Consider the following 20,102-nt stretch of genomic DNA (forward strand, 5'->3'; position numbering starts at 1 on the left):
AGACCTGGTTTCAAGTCCTATCTTAATTACAGTCATGCATGGCTTAATAACACTGTGATACATTATGAGAAATATATTGTTAGGTGATTATGTTGCTGTGTGAACCTCATAGAGTGTACTTAGACAAACCTAGATGGTACACCTTACTATACACCTTTGCCATGTGATATAACCTGTTACTTGTAGGCTGCAAACCTGTACAGTTTGTTACTGTACACTGAATCCTGTAAGCCATTGTAACACAATGGTAAGTGTTTGTATCTAAACATATCCAGACATACAAAGGGTACAATAAAAATACAGTGTTACAATTTTATGGGACCACTGTTGAGTATCTGACCATATTTGACTGAAATGTCATTAGGGGGCTCATGACTGTATTTTTACTTATTCTCTTACCTTATTCTTGGATGGTGATAATAATAAAAATAACAATAATAATGCAGCCAACACTTTTAGCTCAGCATATATCATGCAGGATTCTAGACACTACGTATATTAACTCACTTGATCCTCTCATCTTATTGGGTATGTTTTATTATTATCCTGATTTACCAAGGTGGAAACTAAGGCACAGAGAGGTTAACTTACTTTTTCAAGATAAGTTTGTAAATGGCACAGCTGGTATTCCAGCCCAGACATTCTAGCTCCAGAGTGAGTGTGCTTAATCATTGTGCTATCTTAAAACTGTTCCTCAATTTCTTCTCTGAAATGAGACTGATAGTCACTGTTCTATCTACTGGGTTGAAGATCCAGTAAGCAAATACACATAAAAGCACTTTGACATTACAGTGTACCATAAATATAAGTTATATGCCGACTTTAGAATTAACATGCACCTTAGAGTAGGTATTTTATAGTTTTTTTGGTGAGAGATGTTATCTTTTGACTTATTTTTGAGAAATACAATTTTGAGGAGAGCTGTGGATGGTGTCATTCTTTTTTCAAATCTTTCAGAAAAATTATGAGAAACACACGATGATAACTCTTATACCCATCACCTGAATCATCTAAATGTTAACATTTTGCCACATTTGACTTCTCCTAATATATAGCTTTATTTTCTTTCTAAATTATTTGAGAGTTGCAGTCATGATATTTCACCTTTACTTCTGCATATATTTTCTAAGAACAAGAGCATCCTCATTCCTAACCTCAATACAAGATTCCACTCAGGAAATTTAACACTGATAACCATTTATTATTTAATACACAGTTCATATTCAAAACCTCTGGTTGTCCTAAGAATGTCTTTTTTTTTTTTTTTTTGAGATGGAGTCTTGCTCTGTCGTCCAGGCTGGAGTGCAGTGGCACAATCTTGGCTCACTACAACCTCTACCTCCTGGGTTCAAGTGATTCTCCTGCCTCAGCTTCCTGAATAGCTGGGATTACAGGTGCCTGCCACCACACCCAGCTAATTTTAGTATTTTTAGTAGAGACGGGGTTTCACTATGCTGGTGAGTCTGGTCTCGAACTCCTGACCTCAGGCAATCTGCCTGCCTTGGCCTCCCAAAGTGTTAGAATTACAGGTGTGAGCACGTTTCTTTAAAAAAAAAAAAAAAAAAATACAGGACCCAATCACGTTATATATAATATCTCTTTAGATTCCTCTAATTTACAGTAGTTCCCTAATGGCTTTTATTCATGAAATTGACGTTTTTGAAGAGTGTGAGGTAGTTTTACAGAATGTCCCTCATTTGGATTTGTCTGCTTGTTTTTTCCATGACTAGATCAGGGTAGAACATTTGGCAGGAGTATAATACATGCTGTTTTTTTTTCTTAGTGTACTACATCAGAAGGTATATAATGTCAGTTTGTTCCATTATTAGATTGTTTGATTAGTAAGGTTGTATTCACTAGATTTGTCTGTTATAAAGGTATATTCGTAAGTATTCAGAGTAGCAAACTTGGAGACTGTGTAAATATCTTATTTCACAAAATTGTTTCACCTAAGTTTTACCATCCATTGGTGATTCTTCTGTGGTAGTTGTAAAATCAGCTTATTTATTTTTAGGTGGTTCTAAATAATTTTTTTCTTTCTCAATTTTGAAATGGTGACTGTTTACTATTTTGGAAGGACATTGCATGGGCTTTGTCATCTTTATTTCATTTTTGAACTTAGACGAATTAAAGTGTACTTTTTACATTGTAAAAAAGATAAAGATAACTTTTATCTTTAGTTGAAAACACTATCAAAGCTGCTTAGAGAATTGGGTTACATTTTTAGGGGCTTTTTATAACAAAAAGTACATCAGAATTGCCTAGAGGGCTTGTTGGGCCTTCCCTGGAGTTTTTCTTTCTTTCTTTCTTTTCTTTTCTTTTCTTTTTTTTTTTTTTTGAGACAGGGTCTTGCTCTTTCTTCCAGGTTGGAGTGCAATGGTGCTATCACAGCTCACAGCAGCCTGGACCTCTCAGGCTCAAACCATCCTCCCACCTTAGCCTCCGTAGTAGCTGGGACTACAGGTGTGCATCACTACCACAACTGGCTGGTTTTTGTATTTTTTGTAGAGATGGGGTTTCACCCAGGCTAAGTTTTCTGTACTTTAGACCTGGGTTGGGGCATGAGAATTTGCATTTTCAACTAGTTTCCAGGTGATGCTGCTGGTTCTGGGATTATACTTTGAGAACTTCTGTGGCTTGTATAAAGCTTCCTTTTTTGGGGTCATTTTTCTTTCTATATTTTCTTTTTCTTTTTTTTGAGATGGAGTTTCACTCTTGTTACCCAGGCTGGAGTGCAATGGCACGATCTCAGCTCACCACAACCTCTGCCTCTTGGGTTCAAGCAATTCTCCTGCCTCAGCCTCCCGAGTAGCTGGGACTACAGGCGCGTGCAACCATGCCCAGCTGATTTTTGTATTTTTAGTAGAGACGGGGTTTCACCTTTTTGACCAGGATGGTCTTGATCTCTTGACCTTGTGATCCACCCGCCTCGGCCTCCCAAAGTCTATATTTTCTTTATTTTTATTTTTTGAGACAGACTGGAGTGTAGTCATGTGATCATAGCTTATTGCAACTTTGAATGCTAGGCTCAGGGAACCCTCTTGCCTCAGCCTCCCAAAGTGCTGGGGTTACAGGCATGAGCCACTGTGCTGACCTTGGGCCATTTTTATACTTGTTTGCTTTTTTGAATAGAGATGAGAATAATATAGATACAGTATAAATAAGTAAGTTGAAGTTTGTATTAGTGGATTTTGATCATTGTTGGGAAAATTTTGGCAATTGGCTAAATTGCTTAATAGGATCTCATTAACCCAGCTAATTCAAAATTATCTGTGTTGTAATAAAAATGGTTATAGGCTATTTTAGGTATCTGTTTATTTTTTAGAGATGGAGTCTTGGTGTGTTGCCCAGTCTAGACTCAAACTCTTGGGCGCAAAAGTGATTCTTTTGCCTTAGCCTCCCGAGTAGCCGCCGGTACTACAGGCATGTATCACCATGTCCTGTCTAGGCTATTGTAAAACTTATTGTAGCATTTATATTTGTTGAATTTTCTTTACTTCGCTCAATGAAGTAACCAAATTAGGTATCCATAATGTTCAGTTTGTGCTTTTAGTATTTAAGTAATCTCTGGTATGCTTTAGCAACTTGGTTTTGTTAAGTCTGTGCAATTAGTAAAGCAAGTGGCAAATTTGTTTCGTCATAGAGATTATTTTCACTTTTACAGAAGTTGGCCATCAGCTCTCCTTCCTTGATTCCCCTATTAGGAATACTATAAACATCAGAGAGAAGAGGATGACCTTAATATTTGCTTCCCAGGCTAAATCACAGCCTTGAAGCAGCTATTTGTTTCTGAATAAAGAGTTTAATTTCACACCCTGATTAGTGCCAGTACATGCAGGTAGATATTTATATTATGTAGCCAAACTGATCTGCCTTTGCAAATTACTTGCCAGTCAGCAGAACTATAATTTCTTATGAGTAGTTTATGGTAAATTATAGTTCTAGTTAACAAGTTTTGTGTGTTTTTTTAAAGTATGTATTTATGAGGTAGGAGTAGGAATCAGTCACTAAATTTTGGCCAGACTAGCAGTTGACTAATAGCTTTTTTCAAAGGCTAAGGTTTGGACTAACAGCCCAACTAATTAGCTGTAGGAAAGAGTGAGATCTTATTTTTCAGGTGATTTGAAAATATACACGGGACCTACAAAGAGTGGGTTCTGATGGAAAAGACCTAAGAAGAAATTAATTTTCTTATTGAGAAGTAAAATATATTGTAGTTAAAATTTGATACCTTAGAGAGGCTTAAAAAATAGGAAGATAACTGAGAACAAGACATTGAAGGTTTTGAAATCATGGGGCACTGCTTAACTGAGTTTTTCATTGCTTATTTGAAGCCATGGAGTTCTAAACTCTTTTAAGGTGAAACTGAGGCCAGGTTTGGTGGCTGTCACCTGTAATCCCAGCACTTTGGGAGCCTGACGGGGGAGGATTGCTTGAGGCCAGGAGTTTGAGACCAGCCTGGTCAATATAGCAAGACCCTCATCTCTACAAACAGAACAAAACAAAACAAAATTAGCCAGGCATGGTGGTGCAGTGGGCTATGATTCTGCCACTGCACTCCAACCTGGAACACAGAGTGAGACCCTGTCTCTAAAAAAAGAGAAAAAAAAAGTGAAACTGACTTTATCTGAACTTGGATATAGGATAGAATAGATGAATTAGAAGGAAGAAAAATACTGTTTCCTTAATAGGAATATCATTTCCCTTCTTATCTAAAATGTCACTAAATTTGCATGGAGTCGTAGGATTTAAGAGTTGAGAAGGATCATCTAATTCAAGGTTTTCTTTTTTTTAATGTAGTTTTTCTATTTTCTTCTTTTTTGTGTGTGTGCACATTATACTTGATAATTCAAGGCTTTTTTGCCTTTTTTTTTTGATTATGGACTTCTTTCCAGACACACACACAAACACACACACGTTTTATACAGAATTTCAGGAGGTTCAGAGATCCATGAATCCTATCTATTGACCCTAGGTTAATGTTTTTGGTTCTTGTATAGTATTATTTTTATTTAAAAGGCTTTGCTGATAATAATTATTTTAATATAACTACTTGTGACTTTTAATAAGGATCTGACTATAAAACCTGAGCTTCATCATAAAATGTCATTTTGAGCAAGAAGCAGCTTCTCCGCTCCTTCTGGAATCTCTCCCTAGTTCAGCCCGCCTGCCTCCACTCCTGCCTCCACCATGTCCACCAGGGTGACCCATAAGTCCTAAAAGGTGTCCACCTCTGGCCCCGGGGCCTTCAGCAGCCGCTCCTTAACGAGTGGGCCCAGTGCCCGCTTGAGCTTCTCCCGAGTGAGCAGTAGTGGCTTCCGGGGTGGCCTGGGTGCAGGCTATTTTGGGGCCAGCAGCATAGGCATGGGAGGCATCACCGCCGTCACCATCAACCAGAGCCTGCTGAACCCCATTATGGTAGATGTGGACCCCAACATCCAGGCCGTGCGTACCCAGGAGAAGGAGCAGATCAAGACCCTCAACAACAAGTTTGCTTCCTTCATCGACAAGGTGCGGTTCCTGGAGCAGCAGAACAAGATGCTGGAGACCAAGTGGAGCCTCCTGCAGCAGCAGAAAACGGCTAGGAGCAACACGGACGACATGTTTGAGAACTACATCAACAACCTGAGGCGGCAGCTGGAGACTCTGGGCCAGGAGAAGCTGAAGCTGGAGGCGGAGCTTGGCAACATGCAGGGGCTGGTGGAGGACTTCAAGAACAAGTATGAGGAAGAGATCAATAAGCGTACAGAGATGGAGAATGAATTTGTCCTCATCAAGAAGGATGTGGATGAAGCTTACATGAACAAGGTAGAGCTGGAGTCTCGCCTGGAAGGACTGACTGACGAGATCAACTTCCTCAGGCAGCTGTATGAAGAGGAGATCCGGGAGCTGCAGTCCCGGATCTCTGACACGTCTGTGGTGCTGTCCATGGACAACAGCCGCTCTCTGGACATGGATGGCATCATTGCCGAGGTCAAGGCGCAGTACGAGGAGATCGCCAACCACAGCCGGGCTGAGGCGGAGAGCATATACCAGATCAAGTATGAGGAGTTGCAGATGCTGGCTGGGAAGCACGGGGATGACCTGCGGCGTACGAAGACTGAGATCTCCGAGATGAACCGGAACATCAGCCGGCTCCAGGCTGAGATCGAGGGCCTCAAAGGCCAGAGGGCTTCCCTGGAGGCCGCCATTAGAGATGCTGAGGATCGCGGGGAGCGGGCACTCAAGGACGCTCATACCAAGCAGCAGGAGCTGGAGTCCGCCCTGCAGCGGGCCAAGCAGGACATGGCAAAGCAGCTGCGTGAGTACCAGGAGCTGATGAATGTCAAACTGGCCCTGGACATCGAGATCGCCACCTACCGCAAGCTACTGGAGGGCGAGGAGAGCCGGCTGGAGTCCGGGATGCAGAACATGAGTATCCACATGAAGACCACCAGCGGCTATGCAGGTGGTCTGAGCTCTGCCTATGGGGGCCTCACAAGCCCCGGCCTCAGCTACGGCCTGGGCTCCAGCTTTGGCTCTGTCGCGGGCTCCAGCTCCATCAGCCGCACCAGCTCCACCAAGGCTGTGGTTGTGAAGAAGATTGAGACCCGCGATGGGAGGCTGGTGTCTGAGTCCTCTGACATCCTGCCCAAGTGAACAGCTGCAACAGCCCCTCCCAGCCTGCCCCTCCCAGCCTGCCCCTCCTGAGGCTGCCCCAGAGCCCAGGAGGGAGGTTGCTGTGCAGGGGAGCGCAGGGAACAGGAGACCCACCTGACGCTCAGCCCTAGCCCTCAGCCCACCGGCGGGGAGTTTACTGCCTGGGGACCCCCCTTGCCCATGCTCCAGCTGCAAAACAATTCAATTGCTTTTTTTTTTTTTTGGCCCAAAATAAAATCTCAGCTAGCTCGGAAAAAAAAAAAAAAAATGTCATTTTGAGAAGCTAATGAAATGTTGAGTACGTTGCCTGGTAGTGTCAGGAAAAATGGTACAGAGATGACTTGGCTGGTATTTATCAAAAATCCTCCCAGAACATCCTGTACTTATTCCCCTAGCTATTCAAGCAAGCAACCACAATGAATCCCTGTCTATGATGATGTAATTTTACTTGTCAGGTTATGTGAACAGATACACATAAATTCTTTGATTATTATCTTACTGATACTTCCAGGACCTTTCTATTTTTATCAGTTTTATTAAAGATGTAGTATGACCAAACAAATGCCCAGCAAGGTCAGTTTACTCTGTGAGTACACCCTGCATCTAGCGTCATGTGGAATAAACCCTGTTCTATCAAGGTCAGCCTTAAACATTGTCAGCATGTTCACTTATTTATGCTCTGCAGTTCTGGGGAGGCCTGGGAAACATTTATCTTCTCTTTTTCTTCATCTTCTTGAGGTGTCAACACTGAGAATGCTGTCTATCTAATTAGCTCATTCAAGAAAGACTTTTTGGTGAGAATTTTACATCAGCAGTACACTTTGGCCAGAAGACCTGGTTTGGAATTATCTTATGTATTCCACATGCCACTTAGAAAAACACTTTTTATGAGGTATCAATAAAAAGTAGTGTGGAATACTTATTCCTTTTGAAAATGAGTACATGAAGACCCAAAGACTTATGTGACTTGCCCTTGTCACAAGTGGTGACAGCCTGGATTAGAGCCCACATTTCCTAAGTCCAAGTCTAGTTGGTGCTCTTCTGACTCTTTATTTTGTTTGTGGTTTAGCTTGTGTTTCTTCTACTGGATATGGTTGATAAGTGAATTGGTGGGGGGTGTTTTTAATGAGCACTTTTGTGATTTGTTTGAGAAAGGCTTCCCTGCTCTAAGATCATGAAAATAGCCTTATATTTTCTACTATAGACTTTGAGTTTTGCTTTTTACATTTAGAATTTTTTTGTGTGTTTGTTGTGAGGAAGGGATTCCACTTCACTTTTTTCCATATGGATTTATAATGGCCCACAGCATCATTTATTGGAAGGGTATGCATTCTTCACCAATCTGCAGTGTTATCTTCATCATAAATCATGTCATTACATGTGTTGATCTGTTTTTGAATTTATTATCCTGTTCTATTGTTCATTTATACCTATATCAGTACCATACTATCTTATTCACATAGCTTTTTTTGGCAAATATTTTATATTTTTAAAACATTGATATTAAAAATTTTAAATTAACAATTTTACATATTTATGAGGTATATAGTGATATTGTGATACATATAGTGTTCAGATTAGTGATTAGCATATCTATCTATCATTTATTGTTTGTTTTTTTTTTGTTTGTTTCTTTTTTGAAGCGGAGTTTCGCTCTTGTCGCCCAGGCTGGAGTGCAATGGCGCAATCTCAGCTCACTGCAACCTCTGCCTCCTGGGTTCAAGTGATTCTCCTGCCTCAGCCTCCTAAGTAGCTGGGATTATAGGCACATGCCACCATGCCCAGCTAATGGTTTGTATTTTTGGTAGAGACGGGTTTCTCCATGTTGGCCAGGCTGGTCTTGAACTCCTGACTTTAGGTGATCTGCCTGCCTCGGCCTCCCAAAGTGCTGGTATTACAGGTATGAGCCACTGCGCCCAGCCTATTATTTCTTTATATTGGGAACATTCAATATTCTCCTTCTAGCTATTTTGAACTATATAATATTTTATTGTTAACTATAGTCATCCTACAGTGCTATAGAACACTAGAACTTATTCCTCCTATATAGTTCACACGGCTTCATAATGCACCTTTTTTTTGGTAGTTAAGGTCTCATACTTATTTTTCTTCTTGGCTATTTGTGGCTTTTTACCTTCATGGGAATTTTTATAGGTAGCTTGTCAAGTTCAAAAGCAACAAATATTTAAAGGCAAAAATATACTAAGCCTGTTGGGATTCAAGTTAGTTAATTCTTGATAGAAACAAAAGTATGGAGTTACTTCACGATTAAAAACTAAAATTTGAGAACTTTTAGCTACGAAAGATGGCTTTATTTTGTTTTTGTTTAGAGGAGAGTCTTGTTCTGTTGCCCAGGCTAGAGGGTAGTGGTGTGATCGTAGCTCATTGTAACATCAACTTCCTGGGCTCAAGTGATCCTCCTGCCTCAACCTTCCAAGTGGCTAGGACTACAGGTACATGCCATACCACACCCAGCTAATTTTTATATTTAATTTAGTTAATCAGTTTACTTTTGGTAGAAACAGGGTCTTTCTGTGTTGCCCAGCTGGTCTCCAACTCTTGGCCTGAAATGATCTTCCCGCTTTGGCCTTCCAAAGTGCTGGAATTACAGGCATGTATACTGCCCAGCCTGTTTTTATTGATTGATTGAGACAGGGTCTCATTCTGTCACCCAGGCTGGAGTGCAGTGGCATGATCTCGGCTCACTGCCACCTTGACTTCCTGGGTTCAAATGATCCTCCCATCTCAGCCTTTGTAGTAGCGGGGACTATGGGTGCACACCACCATGGCTGGCTAATTTTTTTGGATTTTTGTAGAGATGAGGTTGCTAGGCTGGTCTTGAAGCAATCTGCTGGCCTCAAGCAGTCTGCCCACCTCAGCCTCTCAAAGTGCTGGGATTACAGGCCTGAGCCACTGTGCCCAGCCCAGTTATTTTGAATGTTAAGAGATTGTTAGATATCATGAAAGAGCACTTTATTGAGCCAGATCACTTAGTAAGCATTTGAACTTCAGACAAATATTTTATTTATGTTAAAATTTTATTTATGCCAAGTTTCTTAGCCCTTATCTTTCCTTTCCTGTCTACACTTTGTTCCTAGGATATTATCCCTTTTGCTTTGAAATACCATCTGTGGGCTGATGATTTCTAATGGGCTAATAGTCTCTAACTCATCCTTCTACTTTGACTTCTAGCTTTACGTATTCAACTAGTTATCCACTTGAATGTAGCATAATTATGATTTTTTGTGGGGTTTTTTTTTTTTTTTTTTTTTTTTTTTGCTGATCTTCCCATTCTAATAAATGGTACCATTATTTATCCAGTTACTGAATCCTCAAACCTGGGATCATCCTTGATTTCTCACTTTTTCTTATGCTGATATGTAATTAATAAGATTTTATTTGTTCCAATTCTAAAATATATCTTCAAATTCATCCACTCCTCTCTGTCTCCACTGCTGTCAACTTACTGTGGGTTATTATCATTTATTTTATGGAAAAATATAACAATTTTCTGTCAACTCTCCTCTTTAAATCTTGTCTGTCTCCATACAACAGCAAGAGTGATCTTTTGAAAATCTAAATTTAAAATGTTCTAATATCTTCCTTTGGACTAAAGCCATGCATTATAAACTTTGTTGTTTTGCCTGGCAGAGCTGGTTCTTTCTCACCTTTTTCCCTATGTAAGGCCAATACTTCACTCTCCAGTTACAGTCAAGTTGCGCTGGCCTTTTGCCAAACACCTTTTTTTTTTTTTTTTTTTTTTGAGACAGGGTCTTGCTCCGTTGCCTAGGCTGGAGTGCTGTGGAATAAACACAGCTTACTGCAGCCTTGACCTCCTGGGCTCAAGTGATCCTCCTGCCTCAGCCTCCTGAGTATCTGAGACCACAGGTACACACCACCATGCCTGGCTAAGTTTTAAATTTTTTGTAGAGACAGGGTCTCACCGTGTTGCCTAGGCTGGTCTCGACCTCTTGGGCTCAAGCGATCTGTCCACCTCAGCCTCCCAACGTGTTGAGATTATAGGTGCGAGCTAAATTTGCCAAGCTCTTGCAAGACCACTATAAGGTCTTTGCATTTGCTATTTTTTCCAACTCTGTCTTTTTGCTTGACCCCTTTTATCCTTTATATCTCAGTTCAGATCACCTACTTAGAGCCCACCCCATCTAAAATAAATGCCCCTTTCCTTATTTGCCTATTATTTCTACTAGAAAAGAAAATAAACCCCATGAGAGTAAAATTTTGTGTTTTACCCTTGAGTATATCCCAGTATATGACAGGTAGTAGACAACAAATATTTGTGAAGTCACTCACTTTCTTATTTTTCATCTTGTAAAATGGAAGCCGATGGTAAACTGCCCACAATCCTACCTCATGGAGTAAATCAAACAATGTTGATCAGTTTTGATGTCCTGGTATGATAATTTTTTATAAATGAACTTTAGTATTTTTTTAAGACATTAGAACAAATTTGAGAAAGTAAACAAAAAAAAGCACCCTGCCATCCCACACAATCACTTTTATTTAACTTTGTTCATTTGTCTTAAAATACACACACACACACACAGCTTTTAAGGGTAAATGTACTGTCCAGCACTCTCTTTCTAATTTTTCTGTCCCAGTCAGATTTCAAACACTTTAAGGAGGTACATCAGTTAAGACAGATTAATTTTATACTTTTTAAGACTTGTAGGGAATTCATTTATGTATTTGAAACTTGCGTGGAAAGAAGTAAATACAAATGGTTCTTTATCATATTTAGACATTTTACTCTTGATAATTAAAGTTTTGATAAGAATTTTGCCTAAAGAACTTTTCTTGAAACTAGCTTGTATATAATCAGGATTTCTTGATACGACGTAGTCTGATTGGTCTTTTAAAACAACTAGTACAGGTTACTATTTATCCTGTGTGGTAACTACCACTCCTGCTGTGATTCAAATATTACAGCCCTTAAGCAGTTATATTAGGCTTAGGGAATAGTGTAATTTGAAGCCCTTGGAACGTCTTTTTGAATTAGAAAAGTGATTCTCAAAAGAAGTATATTCAAGTGGAGAACTACTTTTTTGAAATTTATTACTTTGGAATCTATCAAGTTTGGTCATCTTTGGAAGTAGAGATCTAATTTACCAGCAAATGGTATTGTTTGCCAATAAAATTCTTTGTTTTTGTGTCTTAGGTTAATAAATTTATTTCTTAGCATGGGTACAACCTTCTCAGTTCAGGCTTCCCAAAATGCTCTTTGTTTATTTGGTATACGTTGGAGCTGATTCAGAGACTCTCTATAAAAATGGCAATGTTGACATATACGTTAATTTGCTATGTTCTTTTAAAAACAAATCTGAGAAATTTACTGTCTAGAACAGTAGTCTCCTAATCCATCAGAAAAAATATAAGGACTCATCCTAAGTATTTCTACTTTTTAAATTGCAAATTGTACTCATGCCCTGATCTCATTAGCTGCTAGATCAAGGCACAATATATACACTTAGGGCAAATAAATATAAATAAGTAAATATGTATGTATAAATTGTGTCCAAATAGTTGTAATGATAATGTCTTTGGCTTTTTCATATATGGTTAGTTCAATATTATTTTCACTTTGTAAAGTGACTAATGAAGGGTTTGTGCAAAGAATTGGAGAAGAATCAGTTGACAGTTTATTTAAAACTAGGTAATATTCTTTCTTTCTTTCTTTTTGAGATGGAGTCTCATTCTGTTGCCCAGATGAGTGCAGTAGTGCGATTGTAGCTCACTGCAACCTCTGCCTCCCGGGTTCAAGTGATTACCCTGCCTCAGCCTCCCGAGTAGCTGGGATTACAGGTGTGTGCTACCACGCCCAGCTGATTTTTGTATTTTTAGTAGAGACAGGTTTCATCATGTTGGTCAGGTTGGTCTCGAACTCCGGACCTCGTGATCTGCCCACCTCGGCCTCCCAAAGTGCTGGGATTACAGGAGTGAGCCACGGTGCTCAGTGATAATATTAAACTGAGCACACGCAGTTTTTTGCCATATGCTGAGAGGGAATGAATGAGGAAAGACATCATTGCAAACCCTTTGTGTTTGGAATTCCCAGTCTTCAGTAAGTGACATTTGACCATCTGACATCAGATTAGGGGAACAAGTATCAAAAAATTTTTAAAGGATTTTTTAACTAAAAATTAATTTGATTAAACTTTTTTTTGTTGTTGTTTGTTTTGTTTTTTTGAGATGGAGTTTTGTTCTTGTTGCCCAGGCTGGAGTGCAGTGGAGCAGTCTCGGCTCACTGCAGCCTCGGCCTCCTGGGTTCAAGTGATTCTCGTGCCTCAGCCTCTCAAGTAACTGGGATTACAGGTGCCTGCCACCACGCACAGCTAATTTTTTTTTTTTTGTATTTTCAGTAGAGACGGAGTTTCACCATGTTGGCCAGGCTGGTCTTGAACTCCTGACCTCAGGTGATCTGCCTGACTCAGTCTCCCAAAGTGCTGGGATTACTTTACAGGCGTGAGCCACTGAACTGGGCCAATTAAAAAGTTTTAATACTCCCCCTGTAGTGTTACATATATCCATGGTCCTGGTTCATAATTCCCATATCCTTTATGATGGTCTTTTGTTAACAATGTTGGGTAGGTTAGGCCTCAGTGGCAGACCTCAGGAAATAATCTGTCTCCTGCCTTTATTTCACCTGCCCCATGGCAGGACTCTAATCTTCCCCCACCTCCTTTCTGATTGTGGAGTTTAATACCATCCACTGAGAGGGTCCTACCTCATACCATGGTTGGAGGAAGGAATGCTTCCATAAAAACCCAACAGGACTGGGTTTGGAAAGCTTCTGGATAGCTGAATACATGGAGGTTCCTGGAGGGTGGTGTGCCTAGGAATTCATGGAAGCTCTGATCCCCTTCCCTGTACGTTGTTCTGCGGGTCTCTTCATCTGTAATCTTTGTAATAGCCTTTATAATAAACCAGCGAATATAAGTAAATGTTTTCCTGAGTTCTGTGAGCCACTTCAGCAAATTAATTGAACCCAAAGAGGGGATCATGATAACCCCAACTCGAAGCCATTGAGTCAGAAGCTCCAGAGGCCCAGAGTTATGGCTGATATCTACAGGTATGGGGGACAATCTTGGTACTCTCAAGATGAGGCCCCAGACTCTCTTTAAAGGGGTGTTCTGGATAAGTCATAGCAGTTAACAAGAATGCTAGGACATACAGGCACAGATAATTCATCATTTCTGTCAAAGTATACCACGAAAATCCAGTCTCATGATTCCAGAAGCATTGCAGTCTTGGGATTAGGGTTGAGGTCAGACAAAACAAAATAAACAAACCAACCCACATTTGGTCACAGAGAAGTCTTCTGTGTTGATGATTGTTACAGTGTGAGAGTAGCAGAAAAACACAAGGTTGGAGAGAGTCTTTCTCTACACACTCCCCCACCCTGGAGGATCATCTTGCCTACCTCCTGGCATGTATACACCCCGCTTGGGAAACTACCTTGACTCACACAAGGGATGGAGATGCGTTGTGGCAGAATTGAATTGTCTTTTCTCATTTTCTCTCCAGATTTCATATATTGTTGAAAAGCAGGCGAATGAGAAGACTCATCTTTCGAACAAGCATAGCTAGTGTAATGCAGACTTCGTAGACTGTAGAGCATGTCCTGCTAAAACTGAGTATATATACTTAAGTCTGTACCTAGGACTTCCAGGGCTCTTAGTAATTAAATGACAGATTATAGAATGCAGACATTGTTTAACTGAAAAGAGATTTCTTTTTTTTTTTTCTTTTTTTTTTTTTTTTTTTTGAGACGGAGTTTCGCTCTTGTTACCCAGGCTGGAGTGCAATGGCGCGATCTTGGCTCACCGCAACCTCCGCCTCCTGGGTTCAGGCAATTCTCCTGCCTCAGCCTCCTGAGTAGCTGGGATTACAGGCACGCACCACCGTGCCCGGCTAATTTTTTGTAATTTTTAGTAGAGACGGGGTTTCACCGTGTTGACCAGGATGGTCTCGATCTGTTGACCTCGTGATCCACCCGTCTCGGCCTCCCAAAGTGCTGGGATTACAGGCTTGAGCCACCGCGCCCGGCCCTGAAAAGAGATTTCTATCTCAATTCTATTTAGAAGATATTATGGAGCTAGAGGTGGAGATCTATGACTAAGGGTATGTTGAAATTTTTTTATGAAGGAAGGGGATTCTGGTAATTTATTTTTTATGATAATGCATTCTTTCAATTTGGAAAGGGTTCAAATAGCAACTCAGTTATTTTCAAATATAAATTTAGGAAATGGGATATTTTTAGATCTAATTGCCAATAACTAAAAACGTGAATCTTTATAAAAATACTATTTTGTATCTTAGCGGTTGGGGGACATATAGGTAGGTGTCTTTTGTGTATATGAAATACATGTCCCTTAAAATCACTGAAAAAGGACTTTTTTTGCAGCATGCTACTTGCCTGGCTTGTGGATTTCACCTTGTTTTTGCTGGGGAGATTAGTTGTTTCTTAGATAAGGGTTTTTGTCTGTTTAAAGACTCAATTGTTTAGTATCAAATGTAAAGTTAAAGCAGGTTCTTCTTCCTCTTCCCTGCTTTCCCCACGTACAAAATACATAGTCACGGACTAACTAGTTTTGAGTAAAACAAAAGCAAACTGCCTCTTAATCTAGGAACAGAGAAGAAATAAAGAAGGCCCAATTTCAGAGAGTGTAAGGGTTAAAATTCTTACCAGTCTGGGCAGGGCGTAATACTCTTGAGAAGAATGATAAGGGCTTTCCCAATAGTCTGCAGTTCCCTGTGGAGTACATGGCTAGACTTGTCAAATCAGGGCAGGAATAGCAATTTGACCAGTGAGTTCCAGCAGGTATAACAGCAAAAGCACAGATTTTTTTACACAGATAGGTGATGCATGTCTGCTTATGGTGGACTGTCCTTGAGATGAGGCCTGAGGCTCATTTTTTAAGAGGGGTTCTGGATGAGTCATAGCAGTTACCAACAATGCTAGGACGTACATGTGCAGATAATTCACCAATCCCGTCAGCGTGCATCACAAAAATCCAGTCTCACGTGATTCCAACAGAAGTAGCACCTAAATTCACATTACTGCACTTACAACAAAATTGCGTCTTGTGTATAGCCTAGGATCTACTGGCTTCAGCTAATGTAGAAGTCATAACTAGGTGGCATTTGCTTGGGGAGTTGAGGCCTCACGTAGAGGGATTTTCCTACCAATACAAAAAACGAAGGAAAGAAGAAGATAGGGTTGGAGAGAGATGGGATTTTGTACATTATTTCAGCCCATTCTGTTTGTTTAATTTTTGTGTGAGAGTCTAGTCAGGCTTGGCATTTATTTTATCTTACTCTTCGTCCCCCCCCTCTTTTTCCAACACCGTCTGTTGCTGTTCTCCCTCCCTTGCCTCCACCTGTAAGTAATGTAACCCACCCTTTTGCTCCAGCTGCTTTATTTTCGTTATCATTGTCTTGAAGTTCCTCATTTTCCTGAGTGTAGAAAAGATTCTGAAGAAAAGACATTGATCCGGTAATTAATTTCGCTTTTAACATTTACAGACCCTTCCTCCCCTTAATAAAAATGGCTAAAAATAGAAATTGTTAAATTGTTACTTCAAAATTTGAAATAACAGTGGGTTGTGTTTCTTTAAAAAATAAACTTAAGAAAATGATTATGCTATGAAAGATCTTAGATCTATTTTTGGTGCTCAGGTTTGGTTAATAAATTATATTTTTCAGTTCATTGCATACTATAAAATTTATTAAATTATCTCAGCTGTGATTAAAATTAAAATGTGTCTTGTTACATTGGTATGTGAAAATTAGTTCTATCCTGTAAAAAAAAACTACCATATTATGAATAATCTTTTACTTGCCTGTAGGGGACTAATGGGAAATTTAGTAATATTTGCATATTTTTTCGTTAAATAGTAGTAATATTTCCATGTTTGGTTTGTAAGCAACAAATGTGTGTGTGTGTGTGTGTGTGTGTGTGTGTGTGTGTGTGTATGTATATATATTCATAGGTATTTTTTACATGATGGGAGAAATTTTTTGTTCTTGTTTTTTTTGCCTCAGCTTTCTCAGCTGTAGAGAGAACTTTTTAATACCTCTTAGTTATCAAAGTTATAAAGGATCTGAACTGGTGATTTAAGCTATTAAAGATAACCTATTGCATACACAAAGTTCTGTTATATACTGGTACAACAAAGGGTCCTAACAATAGAGTTCTTTAAAAAACACTGTCTTTGCTCTCATGTCTCAACATGATGGTCCTAGTAATGGATATGGTGATCCAGTAGCCAGAATATCTTAAAATTTTATCCTGCTAATTAGAATAATACTTTTCTTTGATTTTTTTATGAATGTGAGTTTTTATAAATGCTCATTTTATGCTGTAAAAATAGTTGAAATTTATGAATTTCTGTAAAATTCTGCTACAAAGGGAAAACTTGAATGGGAGGTGAAGTTTTTTTTTTTTGATAGAAACATGGTCTCATTGTGTTGCCCAGGCTGGTCTCAGGTGAGTTAAAGATTTTAAATGGAGTTCAGCTAGTATTAAGCCCACTACTCACTTGTTGTTTGGTACTCTTAACAAATGATGTTGTATTACCACAGCAAAGTATGTGGTATAGAATATCTTCATTCTTGATCTACTTAGGGCAGGTATTAATGGATACTTTCCCATAGCTCGTAGTCATGAAGGTATTGCTGTCTCTTGTGAAAGTCTGTGGAAACATCAGTCACTAGTAACGGTAGATAGTCTTTAGATTTCAGCAGATATTCAGCAGGGTTTGTTGTTCACGCTGTCGCACAGGCTGGAGTACAGTAGTGTGATCTCAGCTCGCTGCAACCTTCTCCCCCCGACCCCGGGTTCAAGCAATTCTCCTGCCTCAGCCTCCTGAGTAGCTGGGATTACAAGTGCCGGCCACCACACCCAGCTAATTTTTGTATTTTTAGTAGAGGAGGTTTCACCATGTTGGCCAGGCTGGTCTCGAACTTCGTGATGATCTACCCGCCTTGGCCTTCCAAAGTGCTGGGATTGCAGGCGTGAGCCACTGCACCCAGTCTCTCCAAAAGATTTTAAAGTTGGGTGTTACATTACTTAAATAAAATTCTTATATAAATTATCTTATTTACTTTGTTAGTGGGGAAATCCACTATCCTTAAGAATTCAATCCTAAAATAAAGTTGTTACATATTGGAGAAAGGCAGAATGATTGTGTTGTTATGGCAACTGAAATGGGGAAAATGAAAACAGCACAGATAAGCTGCATCCTGTTGTCATAGCAACCATAGTTGTAGAAATGATTAAAGCTAGTCTAGAAAGGATATATTGCAGCTTTAGTCCATTGAAAGTAAATAGTGTAAGAAAAGACAGGGAGAATTGATTTTCGACAAAAGTTAAATCCCTCTGGTACCACAAGTTGCTAGTACCACCATGTATAGACAAATCTCTATCCTTTCTAATTGTGTTTCAACTCAATTTATTGCCTCAAATCATAATTGTGCTCTGAAGGAAAGAAGTATAATAACTATGAAAAGCTTGTGAATAATGATTTTTTTGATAGGAAATTTAGAAAGCAAAGTTAGGAAATTTAATTACTGAAAATGACTTTTAAAAAATAGCAGGGTGTTTTCCTTTTCTCTTTCCCCCATTTCTCACCCAGTGCTTGATTTTCATTCTTTTCGAAACCCTCTTGCTGTATCATTTTTGTCTTAAGTGTTGAACTGTAATGTAAACATCTAATATCATGGCAATTGGTAAAGCATCAAATGCAGCATTATGATTGATTGCATATGAACAGATGGATTTGATGATAAATGATAAGCATCCTGTGTGAATAAATTTATTTTAGCTCTATCTCTCAAACTTTCTCTGTAATCAAAGCTTCTTAAGTGTTTTTAAAAATGTCATTATTTCCTTCTGAAACTCCACTTGTTCGTCCATAGCAGGGTGTTTCATCCTAGTGGAGTGGAGACATGTTAGAAATAAACCTGATGAAGGAAAGCCATGGTCTTTGTTCAGCAGCTGGCTGCTTGCACAGGTTTTTGTGGTAATGGAATCGGCATCTCTGTATTAGAGTATTGATCTGCTGCTTGGTAGGTACTGTGTAAAAGAAGTCTCCTAGTAACAATGTATTGAAGTGGTTTAAGAGCAGTTTATATTACAAATGAGGTGGGAGAAGATGGAGTTCTATAGGGCTGGACACATGCTATAAATATCCATAAAACTTAGTATTTTATCTAAAAATATTTGTTAAAATTTTCTTATTTTAATCCACATTTAATTGCACATAGTTGAACATTATCTGAACATGAGTTGCTTACACTAATACCATCATCCTTTTCCCTTTAGTGGAGGTTTTTATATTTGATGTTCCTGTGTTGTGGTTGAAAACTGCGTTGTGAACATGTCAGTTATGAGAAATAATACCATAGGAACAGTGTTTTAAAGTAATCAATTGAATATTTTCATGAAAGTTCAAATATTAATGTTGATTTTGCCCAAGCATAAGTTGATTTTCGTCAATAACCTCTTCACTTTATACATTGTCTGGTATTGTCTGGCTAACCCAAATCTTCTGGCCTTTCATGTAGGTATAGAGAAGAAACCTTTTTTTTTTTTGAGACAGTCTCACTCTGTTGCCCAGGCTGGAGTGCAGTAGTGCGATCTCAGCTCTCTGTAACCTCTGCCTCCTCGGCTCAAGCAATTCTCCTGCATCAGCCTCCTGAGTAACTGGGACTACAGGCATGTGCCACCATGCCTGGCTAATTTTTTGTATTTTTAGTAGAGACGAGGTTTCACCATGGTGGCCAGGCTGGTCTTGAATGACTGACCTCAAATGATCCACCTGCCTCGGCCTCCCAAAGTGCTGGGATTACAGACGTGAGCCATTGCACCTGTCCAGAAACTTATTTTTAAAAAGAAGGAAAAGATGGAGGTGGAGAAGGGAGAACTAGAGTCACCTTTTTTTTTTTTTTTAAGAATTTTTAAAGAGCGTATTCCTTTTTGCTGTTATTTAATGGTAGCAGGTCATGTATGACTCATAACTTAGGTCATACAGCTTAGGCTATTAAATGGTTCAGATACCCGGCAAACAGTTCAAAGATTGCATTAATAAGTTAGCTAACATTTTGTAAAGGAGTTCAGAATGAAAGACGGTCAGTACCTGTATTCTACTGTGCCTAGCTATTGTTGTCTCACTGGAATGTAACAATGCAAGGATGTGAATCTCTTTCTCCTAACAGAAGTTTTTAAAGCTAACAGATTTGCAAACAAAAGTTTGTAAATCTGTTAAAATGTTTTACATTAAAATTTGATGCACTGATTTTTAGACTGGTGTCTAAAGTAGGCAATATCATGTTGTGCATTTGAGATTTACTACTTTACATGTTGGCTTATGATATATTGGATTGGAAGATCAAATACTTTATTTTCCTGGAAGAAAAAAAATTGGGTATACTCATCACTCCCA

General features: G+C 39.3%; 2 protein-coding genes across 48 annotated transcripts in view; both read left to right on the forward strand.

Annotated features, from left to right (window-relative positions):
- BTRC (beta-transducin repeat containing E3 ubiquitin protein ligase) overlaps nucleotides 1–20,102 on the forward strand; it is a 205,379-nt gene that overhangs the window by 23,134 nt on the left and 162,143 nt on the right. The window lies entirely within an intron of this gene.
- LOC144578732 (keratin, type II cytoskeletal 8) lies at nucleotides 5,116–6,836 on the forward strand. Its single transcript, XM_078346351.1, has one exon. It carries the CDS (start codon nucleotides 5,365–5,367, stop codon nucleotides 6,637–6,639), a length of 1,275 nt encoding a protein of 424 aa, XP_078202477.1. The 5' UTR covers nucleotides 5,116–5,364; the 3' UTR covers nucleotides 6,640–6,836.

The sequence above is a fragment of the Callithrix jacchus genome, chromosome 12, assembly GCF_049354715.1.
Source record: "Callithrix jacchus isolate 240 chromosome 12, calJac240_pri, whole genome shotgun sequence".
In the NCBI taxonomy this organism is placed as follows: domain Eukaryota; kingdom Metazoa; phylum Chordata; class Mammalia; order Primates; family Cebidae; genus Callithrix; species Callithrix jacchus.

Excerpts from the sequence above, each read along its gene's own strand:
- LOC144578732 (XM_078346351.1), top strand. The coding sequence starts at position 5,365 with ATGGGAGGCATCACCGCCGTCACCATCAACCAGAGCCTGCTGAACCCC.